This window comes from Ailuropoda melanoleuca, chromosome 7 (assembly GCF_002007445.2).
Source record: "Ailuropoda melanoleuca isolate Jingjing chromosome 7, ASM200744v2, whole genome shotgun sequence".
In the NCBI taxonomy this organism is placed as follows: Eukaryota; Metazoa; Chordata; class Mammalia; order Carnivora; family Ursidae; genus Ailuropoda; species Ailuropoda melanoleuca.
This window is the reverse complement of record NC_048224.1, coordinates 8,319,720-8,340,309: the sequence shown is the minus strand read 5'-3', so window position 1 is coordinate 8,340,309 and position 20,590 is coordinate 8,319,720. Positions and strand designations below refer to the sequence as shown.

At 40.1% G+C, this 20,590-nt stretch overlaps 1 protein-coding gene across 14 annotated transcripts in view; it reads left to right on the top strand.

The window, feature by feature from the left end:
- Positions 1-20,590, top strand: part of FREM1 (FRAS1 related extracellular matrix 1) — a 186,862-nt gene that overhangs the window by 116,522 nt on the left and 49,750 nt on the right. For 9 of the 14 annotated variants that reach the window (XM_002915932.4, XM_034663912.1, XM_034663917.1 and 6 more), the window contains 4 exons: positions 700-964; positions 9,146-9,560; positions 15,615-15,816; positions 16,542-16,686. In XM_002915932.4, coding sequence (XP_002915978.2) covers positions 700-964; positions 9,146-9,560; positions 15,615-15,816; positions 16,542-16,686 — 1,027 coding nt within the window. Of the gene's footprint in view, positions 1-699; positions 965-8,797; positions 8,953-9,091; positions 9,561-15,614; positions 15,817-16,541; positions 16,687-20,590 lie in introns of those variants that run through there. The other 5 variants (XM_034663919.1, XM_034663922.1, XM_034663921.1 and 2 more) reach the window with 5 other exon arrangements.

Here is a 20,590-nt window from a genome sequence, read left to right as displayed (position 1 = left end):
GAATAAGCTACCTCTATGTTGTCCTATGTGGCTCTGGTTCATTCATTTTGCTACTGTATACAATTCAGTTTTACGATTAGACCACAGTTTGCTTTACATATTTACCTCTTGAAAAGGTATTTGGGTGGTCTCTGGCAATTTTGTTGACGACAGGGCTGCAGTGGCCATTCTGGTCCCCACCTCCTGGGGGCCAGCGTATGTTTCTCTCCAGCACACAGCTGGAGCGGGAACGCTGGCTCAAGATGCATGTGAATATTCGACTCCTTACAGCATAATGCCAAATCGTGTGTCCATTTACATTCCTACCGGAAGTGTACATGAGCTGCTACATCCCCTTCGACACTTGGTGTCATCAGAATTCTAAACTTTTGCAAATCAAAGCTTTACGAGATGGTTCTAAGTTCTTGTGATCTCGATTTGTGTCTCCACGATGATTAATGGGATCGAGCATCTTTTTGTATCTTTGTTGGCCGTATGTGTTTTTCACTTGCTGTGTCATATCTGCTCTTGTCTTTTGCCTAATTCTTTTATTATCCTATAATTATATCAACCTTTCTATATCATATTAGTTTTGATTTCTGCAGTTTGGCCTTTGGTTTCTACTGTTACCTTGTGTGTGTGTGTGTGTGTGTGTGTGATTGTGTGTATTTTTTTTTTTTTTAAATTTGGGTCTTGACTGCAAGCTCTTCTGCTATGCAGGTGATATTGTCATCTTTGGGAAACCGCTTGTGGTGTCTAAAGGTGACCGAGGTTTCTTGACGACCACCACTCTCCTTGCTGTGGATGGAACAGACAAACCCGAGGAACTGCTCTATGTCATCACCTCCCCTCCGCGGTATGGCCAGGTCGAGTATGTCCGCTATCCTGGAGTCCCGCTTACAAGTTTCAGCCAAATGGACGTAGCAGGACAGACAGTCTGCTATGTACATAAGAGCAAGGCAGCTGTCTCCAGTGATACCTTCAGGTGAGTCCCAAAGAAACTTTTCAGAGCCCCTTCCCCAGATGAATGCTTAGATAGACCACAGGCGGTAGAAAATGAGTTCTGTTCCAACTCTGGTATAGCAATGGTCTTCTACTGCCTAGATGTATGAAAGGTCGAAGTACAATTAATTGGACAACAGCAAAGCAAGGAATTAGAACCTGTTGTTTAAAAATAAAGCCCATCTAAATGCCAGCTGTTCTAGGGGGAGGAATGTAAACACCCTGAGTCCCAGCTGAGGAGAGGCATAGAAAACCAATATTCTGCTTTTTTGGGGTATCTTTATCTGAGGAAAGGTATTTATTGGTAAATATTTGGCACAAGCAGATGCAGCCTTTTGACATGATGTGTTCCAGGAACTATATCATAAATCATGTTGTCATCAAGTTTCCCCATAGAAACAATGTTATAATTGGGGGCTGTGTACCTGTTTAAGAATTCTATATCAAATAAATCATCGGAATGAATAACAACCTGGCGAAAAGACGAAGATACAACATTAATGAAAGTCCACGTTCATTTAAAATGTTGAAATCTATTTCCAGCCACATAAAGCAAGACCAACTCTAGAGGAGCTATCATTTAGCAGCTCTCAGAGCTGGCTGATCTCAAGGCCCTTGATAGAAACCCAGATCCCCAGGCTAGGATGAGAGTCTAGAAATCTTGGGGCGCCTGGGTGGCTCAATCGGTTGAGCATCCTACTCTTACTTCAGCTCAGGTCATGATCTTAGGTTCGTGAGACCCGGCTTCGCATTGGGCTCCACACTGGGCATGGAGCCTGCTTAAGATTCTCTCTCTCTCTCTCTCCTTCTGCCCCTCCCTGTTACCCATCCTCCCTTGCACTCACCCACTCTCTCTTTGTCAAAAAATAAAAAAAATCTAGAAATCTTGGTTGGAGTAGACTTTGGGGGAGTCACTGTACATATGCAATCCTGAGTTTTACCAATTAACATAGAGGCCCTGAGACCACTGGTTCATTGGCCATACTTGAAGAGCTTCTGACCCCAGTACAGTTTTCACCATGTCAGAATACAACTTCCAATAGAGTGCCTGGCTGGCTCAGCCAGAAGAATGTGCAACTCTTTATCTTGGGGTTGTGAGTTTGAGCCCCACATTGGGTGTAGAAATTACCTCAAAATAAAATCTTAAAAAAAAAAAAGAATACAGCCTTCAAAAGATCACTATAAACTACTGTAAATGTAACATACTCCTATATTACTCACTGGGTTCCCATAAATTATTATGTGTACTGCTACACCCATGTTCAAATACCAGTCTCCTCTGTCATACATTTTATATCTCTAAATTCAATATGTCTGCTATGATAAACATTGTTTAAATGTCAGTAAAGATGATTTTGCTTGCCTTTTTGGAATTATGATTTGGAAAGATGATTGGGACAGTCGACTGTTAAAAAATTGGGGGAAGTCTGAACTAATATTTTTTTTTCCTCTTGACAAAATGTCCTTAACAAGCAGGTAATCGTTTGGTTGATCAATATCTAAATAACAATTCAATGCTTGAGTGTTGCTAGGCGTTAACTAAAACATCAGATGTATAGAATCCTTTTCATGCTGGTTCTTTTGCTCCAGAAGTGGTGGAGTCGAGTCGTTAAGACACAGGCTTGGGGTCAGTTATCATCTCTATTATTGACCGCTCCATGGTCAAATCACGCCTCCTCCTGTGCTCTTGTGTCCTCTTTGTGAAAAGAAGTGATGCTCATACTACTTGTTCCATAGGGGTGGTGGGAGGTGTAAATGAGTTTATGCATGTAAAGTACTTATAAAAATATGTGGCACATAGGAAGAATGAAATAAGTATTAGCTGCTTATTGCTATTATTATTATTGTTGTTGTTTGTATTGTTATTTATTATATTTTTCCCTTGGCCCCCTTTTTCTGCCAGTGTTTACAATACCTAGATTAATCTTGAAGGAGGAAAGAAATTACAAAGAAGAGTGATGAATGTTCTTTTTTCCCCTGGTTACTTATGGAGGTTGGGTGCTTCTTGGCTTAATCAATGTATATCAGATTCAGGACTTTTAACTTTACACCCGTTTCTGGAACTGTTTACTCCTGTCCATTCCCACTTTCCCCAGTCAGTGCCCATGGGAGAGTCTATGGAAGATGTTAATGACTGACCAGTGACCCTGCTGGAGAAGCCAATCAATGAATGCATATAGACGTTCAGAAATCAAGCTGAGACATTAATCAGATGGTAGTGATGAACAGAGAATGAAATACAAAATCTCTGTATGTGAGGATTGATGATACTCTAAAAATTTCCTAATCCACATCTGTAGAAAGTCATATGAGATGACATTTTAGAAATCATTTATCCTAGGAATTTTAAATTTTTATTTATTATTGTTTTAGAGGGGAGAGGGGCAGAGGGAGAAGGAGAGAGAGACTCTTAAGCAGACTCCACGCCCAGTGTGGAGCTGGATGCGGGGCTTGACCCTACAACCCCGAGATCATGATGTGAGCCAAAACCAAGATCGGGTGGTTAATTGACTGAGCCACCCAAGCACCCCAGGAATTTTTTAAATATTTAGATCTTCAAGAGATTTCCTGGGAAGTTTGATGAAAATACATTCTTGACTCTCACTCCAAGGTGGTGACTTTTAAGTCCAGTCTTGGGCCAGAAATCTGTATTTTTCCAAGCTCTCCCAGGGATTCTGATGCAGTCGGGACTAGCAATCACTGGTCTGGTCCAGTCCATGTTCCAAGTGTATTCTAAGGAGATTTGAGGATTTATGGAAGCCCTCTTGCAGCCTCCTGGAGACAGAACATGAAGGAATTGATTTGGTGAGGCTCTGGGACCCTCACCCCAGTTTACTGACAGAGCTTTGTTTTGGTTCTTTCATTGTTTTTTAGTTTGTTTTGCACACTGGGCCCCTGGGCAGGATTTTCTTTTAGCAAAAAGGCTGTGGCTCTATTTCCCAAAGTGAGTAATTTGCACCACTGATGATATGAAGATGCAAAATGATGTGGGTTGGTAAAATACCCAGCTAGAATTAAAATGATGTGGGTTGATACAATACCTAGCTAGAATTAAAAACATCGTTTTCTTGTATTTATTTTTGCAGTATTTATAGTGATTAAGTTTTTAGTAGTAAACATTTTCAGCTTTTCTAATTAAAAGCTTTCCTTTTAAATACATTTATTTAAGTACAAGAGTGAGTTGACCTAAAGCAAAATAGTAATAAGAGTACAGGTCGCACAAGAATATGGCAAAAATTATGAAGGTGTTGTTTGAATGACTCAAGACTAGGAAACAAGGGTTGAAAAACATTTAGTCCAATCCCTTCACTTATGCATAGGAAAGCTAGTATTGCTTGAATACCTGTGATGCATCAGGCTGTGTACTAGACTCTTTTTAGTCTATCATTTCCCTTAAGCCTTATGCCACTACCTTGAGAGAGATTATTTTTTCCCATTTTATGCATGAGAAAACCAAGGTTCCAAGAGGCACAGAAAGTCATCTACATTGACGTAACTGCATATCAGAGCTGAACTGGGGAGAAGATCTCATTTTTAAGAGATTTTTCCACTGTACCAGAAATTCATGGAGAAAATGCACCTGCGGGAAGAAACCTCCTCAATGTGCCCTTCTGATGTTTGGCCAGCAGTTTTACATATTTATAATGGAAGAGCCTAACATCTGCCCAAGACCCTTGTTTTAATCTTGTCATTTCACTCCCCCAATCATGGGCTGCAGTGTTGTTTGTTAAGTGAAGCTAAACCAAAGCTGAAAGTCGGTTTTAATGAAAGTGTGTGATTGTGGTGCTTTTTAAAAATTAAATATATGCAACCAATCTAATCACCTAAATTTATGTTGCTTGCTGTTAAGTCTGGCAAGGAATTTGGCCGGGTAGAAGAGAGAAATTCAGTGGCAAAGGATTGTCTCCCCCTTCTCTTTTTAATGTAAGATATGGCAGCATTAATTAAACGGGGGAGTTTAATGGTCAGATTTTACCTTCTGCAAAAATATTTTGTGAATCATAAATTTCTCCTGCATTGTTTGGTGCTGCTGGCCTGGAAGAAAGGTTTGGCAGCACATTCGAGGACAGATGACACCAAGTGATTAGCAAGCTGACTTCAGCTGCTGGCAGCCGGGTACTAAAAGAACATGCTAATGTCCTCCATTTTGACATGCTGGCTGGACTTTTTTTTTTTTTTTCCTGAGGAACTGGCTCTATTTATGATTCCATTTTTATCTTTTAAATGCCATGACAGATGGCAGATTCTTCAGCCAACTCTATTGCCAGGAAATGCAGAAAGCCTGAAAACACCATGGTAATGGTGAAATCAGACCAGGCAGGCACCCCAGACAAATCTGACAGTCATTCCCCAAATTTCATGAGGACAGTAGTCATCCTGGCTGTGTCTCTTTTCAGGGAGGCTTAATGAGGGAAATTAAACAAAAATGGATCTCCAGAAGAAGCTACTACCTCGATACCACCAGCTTCTTAACCTTGGAATGGATGCCATCATAGCAATGGCACTATTGTTTTAAAACTTGATCTTTGGGGGTGGCAGGGTAGAGCATTTGGGAGATCATCTGGTCAACCTTGGTGGCCACGAACAGCACTGACCTTGGTGCCCTTGTTCTGCTACGCTTATTTTGACTGGGAAGCCAACCATGACCGTTCACCCTGTCTCCCTCTGATAATGTTTCTCTGCCGTGACTAGTTTGCATTGTTACTCGTGAAAGTGGAATGAGGTGTTTGATCTAGTCATGTTTAGAAATTTCATTCTTTTCACCACTGGCTTATTAGCTTTCGGTCAGCACAGACAGCTGCCTCAGTGTCCCAGCTGGGAACACTGGCCTCAGTAAACATATTTCTTACTCTTATATGGTCCCTGGCTTCCCTTGCCCTCAGTCCCATCTGTCTGATGGCAGGCTGCCAATTTCCCACGTGGTCAGGTCCCCATCATCAGGCAGGGAGGAGTCTGAGACGGACAGCTTGAATCATAAGACAACTTCAGTGCCCTCACGCAGGTCATGCTTTGGTAGATAAGATGCATACATTTGTGGATGAGACTGCGCTTCGAGGTGTTTTCAGAATTCAGTCTCCATAGGGGAAAGTTGGAATGCCCCCCAGGACTCACTCAAGCCCCCCTGAAGCTCCTTGCTCCTGATCCCCATCTCACCCCTCCTTTCCCCTTTCTTCTCCACCCATATTCTACATGATTTTCATGGGGCACAAATTCTTTAATTTCCATGATTAATACTAATACTAAAAATACATGTCCTTTGGCTTAAATTTGTGCTAAACTATAAACAGCTGATTTAAAACTTTCCACAAGAGCACATTGTGAGATAGGGATACGATAGGGAGTAGAGAGCCACTGTATTTGAAATGGGAGGCGTGAAACATGTTTTTGGAGGGGCGAAGTGGACAAAAGAGAAATTGGAGACACCCAGGGAATGCCTAGTCTCCTTTTTTTACTTCGGGTTAGATGATAGGCTCTAGGGAGGGAGACCTGAAAGAGTAACAGGAAAACAACGGAATGAAAGCATGATTCCACAGGAAGCTCTCCCTGAGCAATAGACCATGATTTTCATCTTAAAAATGCATGTCACTTGACATTTGAAACTGCCAAAGTGACTAATAAGTACAAAGCTGAGGAACACACAGATGTTTTTCTGGGTGCGTTTCTTCTTGTTTTTTCAAAAATAACTAATTTTGTAAACACTCATGATCCAGCAATGAAATTGTCCTATTTGCTTCAAACATACTTAATAAATGTTTAGCTTTACGAAAGAAAAACTGATTGTTTTGTTTTAAGGAAACTATGTGATTTCATTTACTGTATAATACTAAAGCTAGTATGTTTATTCAGACTGTAAAAATAATGCTGTGGAGAAGAAAAAACAGGTTATATTCTTTACAAGTCAAGGTGTATGAAATGTCAAACATTTGCTTTATTTGTAATATTCCACTTAGCGAGTTCACGTAGCAAACGGGAATGGATTCATTTTTCTATGCATCACTCGTGTTTTCCTTGTAGGCAGTCTTATCAACTAGATAATTAGAAAGCTCAAAAATTGTAGCTTAGCCTTCAAAGTAAAGTCTGTGCTCAGCCAAACTCCTGTTCCTTTCCTTTCTGTCCAGCTGCTCCTTTCTCTGAGCCCTCTGCCTCAGGCAGGCTGCTTGACCATTTGTGCTCATACAACCTGGTTCCAGGTTCTCTCGTGTTCAAAAGCAAAGCATCAACCCTTAAACCCTGAAGGACAAGACACATATTACAAAGAATAAAGAACTTGTTAGTCAAATTTGTCAGGTTAGTAAAATAAATATAAACCTCATATCTTTTCTAGTTAAAAAAAAAAAAAAGAACCTCCAAAGAAAATTCTTATATAATTTCAGGTTCTATTCTACTAAAACAATCTTCTCAGAGATTTTTTTTTTTTTTACATCTGTGGAATATAAGAGTGTCCCCTCCACGAATATTTCTAGAAACCACAGTACATGGAGAAAAACTAACAGATACAACTCCATGATTATTTCGAAGTACACCTCTTTGGTCTATGGTGAATTCATCAACTCCACTTGAGAGCAGTGATTTACTAACTTTTCGGAGTTTCAGTGGAGCATTTGGTTTGCTTAATTTCACAATACTCTCAATTGCCCTTCAAGTCAAATTTACACATTGACACATTCTAACACATTTGGTTTTGTGTTGACATTGGCAGTGGTGGGTGGACTGTGATGTAGTGATCGATAAAATCAAAAGCACATTATGGTATCACAGATGCAAGGGTGTGTGAGAGACTTTGCGTAGGTTCAGGTGATACCATTCGAGCTTTGTCTTTCTCACTCTGCAGTGCTGCTCGGGTACCACAAGTCTGTCTTTGTGGTTTGCTAAACTGGCCCGTACGAACGACTCTAAGAGCAGGAGGTATGGGCTCTAGAAACCTGGTTCTAATCCCAGCTCTGTCTCCTACCTGCCTTATGATCTCCCACTTCATTCTGTATCTTTCTGCTGTAATTTTTTTTTCTTTAAATGAGGTAAATAATCCTTGTTTAGCATAACTCCCATATAAGGGGGCAAATGGAGAAGCACAAGAACAATATAAGGGATTAGAGCATCACATGATGTTTTCAAGTTAGATGGTCCTTAACAATCTTTTACTTTAGTTCAATCTTACTTTTCAGAAGGGTGAAAAAGAGACCCAGGGCGGGGAGATGATTTAGGCATGATTACGCAGCTGAGTAATGTGATTTGCTCTTGAGAAATTTACCACAAAGGGACGCTTGGGTGGCTCAGTCGGTTAAGCATCTGCCTTCAGCTCAGGTCATGATCCCGGGGTCCTGGGATGGAATTCTTTTTTTTTTTTTAAAGACTTTTTTTTATTTATTTGACAGAGAGCCAGCGAGAGAGGGAACACAGCAGGGGAGTGGGAGAGGAAGAAGCAGGCTCCCAACTGAGGAGCCCGATGTGGGACTCGATCCCGGAAAGCTGGGATCACGCCCTGAGCCGAAGGCAGATGCTTAATGACTGCGCTACCCAGGCGCCCCTCTGGGATGGAATTCTGCATTGGGCTCCTTGCTCAGCGGGGAGCCTGCTTCTCCCTCTCCCCGCCTCTCCCCCTGCTTGTGCTCCCTCTCTCTGACAAATAATTAAAATCTTAAAAAAAAAAAGAAATTTACCACAGAAATACACGAATAAAATGAAATAGCCAAAATCATTCGCTGGATTGGCCCCCAATTATCGGTCTTAAAAGCTTACCTTCTTAAAAGCCTACAAAGAAAACACAGTTGCAAAATTATAAACATATAAAATGAGTGTGCTCTTCAAACTCACGCAGGGGGTCTACTTGTATGTGAAATTCCTATTTGGGGCAAGGATTCTACCAAATGCTGACGAGCCTGAGAAATACCACTGGCAGAATCAGCCTGCTCTGTCACATGAGTCCACCGCCAGTGTTGTTGAGAAAATACTTTTGGGCGTGGAATGCTGCAGGTAATTTGTGTGTTACCTAGTGGCTGGTTTAACGGATAGAATGGTGTCCTTCTGCAGGATCTGCCCTTGGGTTTTCATTTGAGTCCCAACAGGACATATCCTTTAGTAAAAGGTGTGTATTGTTATCATTTCATTCCAGTAGATGGTGACACAAGATTCCATGCTGAAGGCTGCCCTTGCCTCTCTTTGCCAGATTCATCATCAGCAATGGCCTGCAGACCAAGCACGGGGTGTTTGAGATCATACTGGAGACCGTGGACAGAGCCTTACCCATGGTGACCAGGAACAGAGGGCTGAGACTGGCCGAAGGGGCCATGGGCCTGCTCTCGCCTGACCTCCTCCAGCTGACCGACCCTGACACTCCAGTGGAGAACCTCACCTTTGTGTTGGCCCGGCTCCCACAATACGGTCAGCTTTACCTGCGGGGGACAGTGCTGCTTCAACATAACTTCACTCAGCAGGATGTGGACCGCAGGGATGTGGCCTACAGGCACCTGGGAGGGGGCTCTCAGGTTGACTACTTTACCTTTGTGGCCACGGATAGGACAAACCAAGGCTTTGTTGTGGATGGGAGAATGGGCCAAGAACCTGTTTCATTCACCATCCAGGCAAGTATGACAAACCCATGGGTCATTGCCACAGATGTAGAGAAAACAGCCTCCCTCCCTCCTTCCCTCCCTCCCTCCCTCCCTTCTTTTTTCTTTTCTTTTCTTTTCTTTTCTTTTCTTTTCTTTTCTTTTCTTTCCTTCCTTTCTTTTTACAGATTTATTTGTTTATTTGTCAGAAAGAGAGAGGGAGAGCAGAAGCAGAGGGAGAGGCAGGCAGAGGGAGAAGCAAGCTCCCCCCTGAGCAAGGAACCTAATGTGGGACTTGATCCCAGGACCTTGGGATCATGACCTGAGCAGAAAAAAGATGCTTAACTGACTGAGCCACCCAGGTGTTCTGACCCTCCTTCTTTCATTCAAATATGTGCTGTGCGGTGGGTCAACAGCATGCCAGGCATATTAATATGGACATAATAACAGAAGGCATCAGGCATATCCATATGGACAAGACAGATGTGGTCCCTGCATGCAGGCTATGACTAAGAATCCATGGTAAGACAGAAAGAAACAGAAAACGTGGGCTTTGGAGTCAGACTTGACTAGGTTGGAATTTATTGACTAGGTTTGCCACTTATTTAGCATGAGAGAGTCCTTTAACTCTTCTCATTTGACCTTTCCTCCTTTGAAAACCATGCCTTACAGCATTGGGGTGAGAATAAAATCAGATTAGGTACGGCAGGCACTAGTACATTGCCTGAAATATATTAGATATTTGATATCTTGTACCTACTGTTCTAATATCTAAGCGGACTTTACGACGATACCTATTGGTTCGCATCACCTACTGGCATTTTAACGGTTTTCGATTGAACACATGGAAACGTACAAGGCAGCATCAGTATTACACATAAAATAATGATGAGGAAACAACTGTAGCAGCTACGAGCATTGGAGCGTTAGCTGTGGGTCAGACCCATTTCATGTAAAGCTCATTTCCTTCTCAGGAAGAGGGGAGTTTTATTATCTGGATTTAATAGGTGTTCAGGAGTTCACAAGGTCAATAATTTGATCAAAACCATATGAAGACCCCTGGTCTTTCTGATCCCCAGTTCTGTGCCCTTCCTCTGGCACTGCTCTGCCACAGTTGTGTTGACTATTAGGATGATTTGGGGAGGGCATAATGTGTTTTTGTTTTTTTAGTCAAAACACATCAAGCACGTTCTGTTTCTTATACCCTTGAATCCACTCTCCTTGGATGTATTTTATCCTGTTGTACACACTTCTACCAACCGTAGAAGAGATAAAGCTGCGTATCATTGCAGGATACCTTCTGATTATGTAAAATAATCACAATTTTCTGTTGCTCTTTAGTCTCTGTGTTGGTCAGGGTTTTCCAGGGGAACAGCACAAATGGGATTTCTATAGAGAAAGAGAAAGAAAAAAGAAAGAGATTTATTTTCAGGAATTGGCTCACCATTGTAGGGTCTGACATGTCCAAAATCTGCAAGGCAGGCCAGCAGGATGGAAATTCCAGCAGAAATTGATGTTGCAGTCTCGATCCCAAAGGCAGTGTAGATGCAGAATTGCTTCCTATCTAGCGGACCTCTGTCTTTGCTCTTAAGGTCGTCACTGATTGGATGAGGCCCACGTACATTATGGAGGGTAATCTGCGTTACTAAAAGTCAACTGACTAAAATGTTAATAATAACCAAAAAATACCTTCACAGCAACATCCATCCTGCTGTTTGACCAAACAACAAGCATCATAGCCAGCAAAGTTGACACATAAAATTAGCCATCACAGTCTCTAAGGTGGAATCTGAGTAGAAAGGTGGGGAGTCATGGTAACATAGAGTGGATGCTGGATGAGTCTTTGGCTCTAGGAAGGTCCAGAAAAATGTCATAAAATTATGATGCACTGGAAGAAGAGAGAAGGTACTGATATTATTGACACAGTATGAAGGAAGTACTTTGTACGTTGTAAAATTATTTTTTTTAATTGTATGTTTTAATTGTTATTTGTCTCATCCCACTCTTCAACCTATTAAAGTATTTTTCCCTGACTCCTGACTGCCCACATTCGGTAGAGAAATGTCACTGTACTGTCCAACCAGTAATACTTCTCTCAGTCTATTTGGCTGCAAATTTGTAGTTCTACATTCTAAGTACAGGCATGAGAGTTCCTTCCTACCCTGCAGAGTAGACAAGGAAAAGGGAGTAGAATTTAGAAGAAGTATCAGAACTTAAATCAGGCCTGTCCCAACAGCAACACTCGTCTTACAGAGCACAGTTATTGTAAGAGAGTGATCTCTTGGTGGTTGCAGAATTTACTGATGGAAATGTTGGATATTTGTTGTAAAGATTCTTTTTCATTCAAAGTACAAGGTGTGTTTTGCCATAAAATACAATTATGTGTAGACAAGGAAAGTCTCAAACTTTCTCCCATAATTCCCCTGAATTTTCTGGTCTTTCGGAGCAGAGAGGTCAGGCAGTTTAGGAATTAAGTAATGGATGCCCCTCAGTCTCTTGCCTTCAAGAGCTTTTTTGGTAAGACAGTATAATGTCTACCACCACTGAGTCACAGCTTGCTCCAAATAAATCTCCCAAGTGTGGGTGTATTACTCTTATGGTCCCATCCTGAGTGCGATTGAAGGCAAAGCCGCCGGACTTCACAAATATAAGACACAGCTGCATTTCGCTGATACCAGCACGCACAACCTGACATGCATGTTGTAGGAAATCATGTCTGTCTGACCAGGACACTGCAGTCTTGCTGCAGTGGGCCTTGTCCTCTTCTCTAAATGGGGACGGGTCTGGCGATGAGGGAGAAAGGACCAGTGCTGATGCTTTCTATGGTTTACATGTGTCTGAGATGATTTTCAGTGAATCCAACACAAGTTCTCAAAGGATGTAGCCTTCTTTTCTTTTAAAAAATGCCTTCTACTCCAATATTTTTTTTTAAAGATTTTATTTATTTGACAGAGATAGAGACAGGCAGCGAGAGAGGGAACACAAGCAGGGGGAGTGGGAGAGGAAGAAGCAGGCTCATAGCGGAGGAGCCTGATGTGGGGCTCGATCCCTTAACGCCGGGATCACGCCCTGAGCCGAAGGCAGGCGCCCCACTACTCCAATATTTTTAAATGCTTCTGATATAATAAGCCAGAAAACCTGTTTCTGAAGAAGTTTAATGAGATTAAGGGCAAATGTGACCAAAGACACAACAGGAGACCATGTAACCAGAGTTTTTATTTTTAAAATATTTTTAAAATATATTTTAAATATTTTAAAATTTTAATTTAATAACATATATTAAATATATAATAAAATTTAAATATAAAATATATTTATATAAAAATTTATATGTTTATATAAAAATTTAAATATAAAGAAATTTAAATATATATAATAATATATATATTTAAAAATATTTTTAAAACAAATGATCACAACAGGCATTTATTCCTTTTGGATCACTTTTTGTTTTTAAGGAAAATACAACATAAAAAAACCCCATACCCGCACTCAGCTGGTTGTAACATTGAGGATTTCTTTTATGGCTCTGAGTATTTTTATTTTTCTCACCTGCCATTCACCATCCCTCCTACTGGCCTACTGGCCATCAGGGTTGAAGGAGCTTCTCTCCCCAAAGGCCATGATAACTATTTGACTCCCTGCCTCCCACCCAATTGCACAGCTCTGAAGTTGTCATGCACATTTTTTAGGAGAGGAGAATGACTGTTTTGAAATTTTTTGTTGCTTTTTTCATTTGTAAAAAATTGTTTATTGTAAAGAATTCATAAGCTACAGAAAGGAACAAGAAAAAAAATCCTTCACAATCACACCACTCAAAGGTAACTACTTTCGGGGAACCTGGGTGGTTCAGTCGGTTAAGCATCTGCTTTTGGCTCAGGTCATGATCCCTGGAGTCAGGCTCCCTGCTCAGTGGGTAGTCTGCTTCTCTCTCTCCCTCTGCCCCTCCCCCAGCTTGTGCCCTCTCTCTGGCTCTCTCTTAAATACGTAAAATCTTAACAAAAAGCAAACAAAACAAAGATAACTACTTTTGGTGGCTTCCTTTCATTTATTCTGTCCAATTAAAAAAATGAGAGGATATTATATGTACTACCAAGCATATTCCCGGTTTCTACTCTTTATTATGAAAATTTCCTAGTGTCATTAGATCTTTCTTGAAAACATAATTTTTAAAGGCTGAATAGCACTCAGTGTCAGGTGGAGAAGGTTTTTAAATCCCCTTTTGGACTTCTGGTTTTATGGATTTTTTTTGTTAATTGCTATTATAAATTACATTTAGTGACCATATATGTATATGTTTATATATATGTATGATGTACGTATACATGTATACCCACACACATTTTGTGTACACATCTAATAATCTCTGCAGGACGTACTCAGAAAAGTAAGTTTTGGGTCAGAGTATATACACATTTTTAATATATATGTATGCCAAATTTCTCTCCCAAATTTCTCTCCCAAAAATTATCACTAATTTGCACCCCTACCAGCAAAAGAAAAAATGCCCACTCTTCCAAACAGTTAACACATGATGTATGATTATTTTTGTAAGTAAAAAAGGGACCTTGACAACCTGAGAGGGAAAAAAATATTTGATTGTTAGAAAATTCCATATAAAAATATATAGTGAAGCCTGATATTTCCCCCACTCCACGGCAACTGAACAGGTTTGTGTAAATGCTTCCAGAATTTTGTCTGAACATATAGATGAATAAAAATGGTACTATAGTCATCTCCTATTCTACAACTTACTGGTTTTTTGTTTTATTTTTTTTATTTTTATTTTTTACCAGTTCACACTAAGTTGCGGAAATTATTTATTTTCAGTTCCTCCTACCTCAGTTTTTAAAATTGCTGAATAATAGTTTGTTATATCATCCTATATGTCATCCTATACAAGACGATACAAGTCTTATCATGGCACTTACTTTTTCTTAGCCTGAGTGAACCATGATTTATAACAGTATCATTTTGGGGTACATGAAGTGAACAATTGAATGGTTAAGAGTAAGAGGAATGGAGACCATGGTCCTATACCTGTTTTCCAGTATGAGTGGTGAACTGTGCTTATCCATTCAAACCTGCTCCTTCTCTATCTTCCCACAGTCATTTGCAAGGTGGGCCAAGCTTCGTACTATACCTGAATGAGGCCCTTTGCAGTGTTTGAACCTCTATGCCTCTTGCACTCATGATTAATTTCCCATCCACTCGATATCTTCACGAATTGAGTCTACCTGTTTAGTTACCTGGTTCTCATCCTCAGTGAAACAAATACACAAATGTGTATAAATGATCACCTTTCATTTTTTTCTTACCAACGTATTTCTGGGTTTTTCTTTGTTTTGTTTTTAAGAGAGAGAGAATGCACGAGCAGGAGGGGAGGGACAGAGAGAGGGAGAGAAAGAATCTTAAGCAGGCTCCATGTTCAGACCAGAGCCAACTTAGGGTTCAGTCTCACAACTCTGAGATCAAGAGTCGGATGCTTAACCAACTGAGCTATCCAGATGCCCCCGTGTTTCTGTTTTTTATTCAACATTTATGCCATTTGGCAAAGATGTGCCCCCCAAATGTTCAATGCATTCGTGATGCATATCCTTATGTATATCTTTATAAGCTTTTTTCTGTATATCACCAAACACTGGGAAAATGGAAGAATCCTCCTCTGGAGCTAACATTAAGTTTGCATTACATTCTTGGATCAGTTTTAATATATTCATTCAACAAATATCCCCTGGGCTGCTCTTACGGTTCAGGCACTGTGCCAGGTGCAGGGAATAAAGGGAGGTGTAGGGTGGAGACATGATGTCTACCGTCAAGGAGCTTATGTCCTAATAGGAGAGTCAGACAATGGACAATTAACAAAGCTGAGTCAAAATTTACAATAGAAAGTTAGCCTCTGTTCCAGGCATTATGATATTTACTGAGGATACTGTGAACAAGCCAGCCGTTAGCAGAAATGAACAAATGAGGAGGATAAGGAATCTGAAGTTTGGGCTAGATTATCATTGTTAACCATTAAGACCCTATGTTGCTTGGAGATGAGAAACCTTTGTATAAGATTGTATGTAATTATTGACTATCCAGGTTGACCAGTTGGACAAAACAGCCCCCTACATCACACACTTGCATTCTGCTTCGCAAGTGGGGCTCCTGAAAAATGGCTGTTATGGAATTTACCTCACTTCCCATGTGTTGAAGGCATCCGACCCTGACACCGATGATAATCTGATCATTTTTAAGATTTTACGAGGCCCCCAGCATGGACATCTGGAGAACGCAACAACAGGTACTGCCTTCCTTAATCCTTGTAATTGCTCATCTTAAAATACCCCGTAGCTGGCAAGGCTAGAGAGTAATTTAATTAAGTGTAGGCCCATTTGGTAAACACTCCCCAGGGCTTACTGATAGATGCAGTTTATAAATCAATATTGGTGCTAAAGAGGGTTTGAAGCTGAGCTTTCCTAAATTCATCTTGAGTGGGAGAATCAAATACTGATACACAGCTGTTTATTGTTCACAATTCTTTTTAACAACCAGATCATAATATATTCAGAGGAACACAGTGTCAGAACCGGTTTCATATTTGTGACTAATTTTTTTTCTATCAGGAATTCTAAATGATGTCAGTTCATTAAACAACAAAAAATAATTGGGAGGGGTATAATGGTTTCTTTGGATTGTATATTATTTCTTCTTTAGGAAGACAATGATCAAAATTTGCCACTAAAAAGGGTGGCACAGAATTAGAGATTTATTACTGTATCTTCCTACTCTCCCTCTATTTTTATATTTTCTTTAAGGCACAATATTTCTGAGCCAAAGTAAATTTTAAAGCCTAATTTAAGCTTATTGCATATGAATTTTAAGATACTTGCAATAATGTTAATTTCTTTAAAAATATATACTTTGGCTGTTTTAAAAGCTGTGCTTAAAATAAAATAGCCATAAAATTTATCAGCTTTTATTTAATATTTTGATTCCCCGTGAAATTCATTTATTTCTTTCTTGTAGGTGAATTTATCCTTGAGAAATTTATTCAAAAGGACTTAAACAGTAAGACCATTCTTTACATCATAAACTCATCTTTGGAAGTGAATTCAGATATCATGGAATTTCAAATCACGGACCCCACAGGGAACTCTGCCACTCCTCAAATGTAAATTATTTTGCTTATTCAGTGGTCCTGTACACAATGTCCAGAATATATCTGATTATGAATGTGAAATAGTCTTTTTCAAAAAAATCCAAAGATTAATTGGTAGGCCATTTTAGAAGCTTATCGAATTTATTTTGGAGAAAGAATTTTCTTTCTAATTTGTGACAATGGGAAAGCCGGTAGCCTTGTAGGGTATGGGAATATTAAAAAGTTAAGGTATAGAGGTGCTGATCATTCATATTACTCATGGCAATGCATACACTCTAGCCCACAGAGTGGTTTCTGTCTTGATAAGTCACTCACATCCAGGACTGAGCTTGCAGGCTCATGGACAAATCGTGCAGCAAGAGGTCACTCTAGGACTGCATTAGTAACCAGTCTTTGAAAATACCTACAGCAGGAAGAATGAGGTAGTCAGGAAGGGTCCGCAAAACATCTCTTCCCTCCAAAGAAAACAAAAAAAACCCTCCCAAATGATTACTTGTGACTGCTTCTATAAGTTAATAAACTGATCACAGATAAGATGAAGACAGTGTAAATGGGAAAAAAGACTTGAAGAAATACTAAGTGACACTTCGAAATTGTATGAAATGTACAGCAAGGGTAACAAATCCTCGCCATGAACAAGATGAACAGAACATCCTCATATTTCTGACTGGGCCCCTGTCTAAATTTCTCTTGACTGTAGAGCTTGAATAACTCACCAATCATCAGATAATCACAGACAGGCTAATGAGAGTTCGATTCTCCTTATGCTGTGTTTTTCTTCTGAAATTTGACACCCTTCCCAGTCCCCTCATAGAAAAGTTGCTCATTTATCCTAATTTCAGTGTTTGCTATAACCTTGTCAAACCACACATTGTAAGTGAGTACAACCCCTTTATGGACCTTTGATGACAGAATATGGACAAAGGAAGAAAACAAATTCACCTCTGTTTCTCTCCATTCTTTCTTTTTCTGACTCTGAATTGTAGTTCCAATAATTGCCAGCAGAGGTCTCTATAGTCATTGTTAGAAGAATGCATCCTCATAGCAAAATTCATTCCCAGAGTCCCGCCTCCGTTTGACCTCTTAAAGGTTAGTACCTGGCCCAGATTCATAACCTTCACAGATTTTTATTGAGTAACTATTATATGCCAGGTTCACAGTTCTAGATGTTGGGGAAATAGGCATGAATAAGGAAGATCTGGGCTTTGACATTAAAATATAAGCATGAGGTTGTAAAACTATAATGGAGGACCACCACCCATTAAACTGGTCTTATCGAAGAGAAATGATTCCTTGGCATTGCAATCTTTATAGAAAATACATTATCTAACTGCAATTTCAGACGAGTGTCTTCTAATTCTCAAGAAAATGGAAAAAAATATCCTGCTCTGAAATCTTTAATAAATTGATTACATTTGCGTTTTAATAATTCAACTAAAGAACAGGACTCTTGACCAGACTTGCTGGTGACCTAATGCTGACCGCTGCTCCTCCACATGTGAACGTAGCATGGCTGACAGGATATTTTTCTCCTGCAGTGGGCTAGATGGATATTGCTTCAACCGCACACCCTTTTCATTCCTCATTGTTTACCAAGGACGTTGCTTTCGAAGATGATTTATGTTGTTAAAGAATTCTCAGATTCATAGGAGAAACACAGAAGAATTTATAACCTTAATTGAGGCTATTTAAAATAGACTCCTGCTTCCGTGATATCAATTTTCATGTCCCTTGCTGAAGAAATTTCTAGATCAACTTGAAATGATTGGAACCAGTGGAACAAGACGATATGAAATATGCCTACCAGGGGTTAACCCAGAAGTCATTTCGATTTGATTCTGAGATCTTTTGTTTTCTTTAGGGTGGGTAGGGAGAGAGAGAAATTATTCAGCACTTACCTTTGTAATTTGGGAATGGTATAATTGTCCCTAACCTCATTTGCAAATAGATCATTTTTGGAACAAGAAGCCCATTATTCCAGTAAGAACCAATGTTGTGAAGAGTCATCTTTCCAAAACAGCCCACAAGAACCTAGTTACAGGTACAATATATATTACAGGTATTTACAGTACAATTGTTTCTACTCCGTTTTTTTTTTTTTTTTTAAGATTTTGTTTATTTGGGGGGGAGAGAGCACGTGAGTGTGCGCACGCACACACACACACACACACGTGGTGGGAGGGGCAGTGGGAGAGGGAGAAGCAGACTCTGATGCAGGGCTCAATCCCAGGACCCTGGGATCATGACCTGAGCTGAAGGGAGACGCTTAACCGACTGAGCCACCCAGGCATCCTCTACTCTGTTTCATTGCTCTTGAATCATCACAAACTCCAATGAGTTAGGTACCATCACAATCCAGAGTTTATACACAAGAAAACTGAAACACGGAGATAGGAGGTGACTCTTCTAGGCTCATGCAACTAATTAGTGAAGGAGCTGGGATTCAGGCCCAGGAAGGGTGGCTCTCAAGTCCATGGTTTTCCTTATTGCACTAGAGACCTTCTTGCCCACTCTCAACAAGTCAGCTAAACCGGCCTACCGGGAAAGGAGCAGCAGACTTAACTCCCTGCTTTATCTCCAGTCATTGGCCACCCAGGCAGCAAGAAAGGAGGAATACATACTCTTCAAGGACTTTAAGTTTTAGGTTTTTTTAAGTAAATCACAGTTATTAATATTAATGTGCGCCCCATCTCCAACACACTGGGAATTATGGTATAGATAACAAAAAGCCACTGGACTTAGAGCCGAAGAACAGGGCTCGAACTTTGGGTCTGCCATTGACCTAGGTGATTTTGCAAGCCTTAGTTATCTCCTCTGTCAGATGAGGGCTATGCCACAATTTGTTTAGAGAAACAAATGAGATAAAACATGTGAGAACATCTTGTACATTTAAAGTCCTTGACAAATGTAACTTGTGGTGGTGATAACTGTTGCTCATTCATATAAGTACAAGACTGACTATTCGAAGAAGTACCCCGGAGACATCTGGTGTCCCATCTCTAATTAGAAATCAATTCTGGGATGATTCACAAAGTAAACAGTCAATATGCTTATTAATCAATGAGCTAAGACTTGTGTAATTTTATGTTCCTGTTTGTCTGCAACAGGATTAATAGATTAATAGTCCATGTATTTGGAGGGGTGATAACCTTCTGTAACAAAGCTAAAGCGACCATTGGGTACAATCTGGAGCAGAAAGGAAGCTCTTTTCAAAACCAAGAGGGACCCGTGTTCAGAATCTTGATTGCTAGCAAGTTTTTGCTATTGAGACATTTCTATAGAATATCAGTTCTGAAGGGTCAATAGAGATTCCATTAGAAAAGGTGTTAGGAAATCTCGATTTAATCAAGCTTTTGTGGGCACCTGGGTGGCTCAGTCGGTTAAGTGTTTGCCTTCTGCTCAGGTCATGATCCCAGGGTCCTAGGATCGAGCCTCCTCATTGGGCTCCCTGCTCAGTGGGGTATTGGCTTCTCCCTTACCCTTTCCCTCTGTGTGCGTGAGCTCTCTCTCTCTCAGATAAATAAATAAATAAATAAATAAATAAATAAATCTTAAAAAAAATAAGTTGCTGCTAGCTAGCTAGCTTGCATGCTGTTTAACTGCATCACCTCCCAGAATCATGGAGATGCTTGTATAGAGTGGGAATCTCTGAGACAGGGATATGTAGTATGTAACAGATCTCAACTCGATTTGACTGTAGAACTACCACCACCCTGCCCCAGAATAGCTCATGGAACAAATTTTTCATGGAATACATTTGGGAGACATTTTATCATAAATAGAAATTATTTTATAACACTGAGATTCATGGAAATTTGCATAAAGATTTAGACCTGGCCAAGTGCCTAAATTTCAGGCACTGTGCTAGGTGCTTTCACATATGTTGTCTAATTTAATCTGCAAAATACAATCCCCT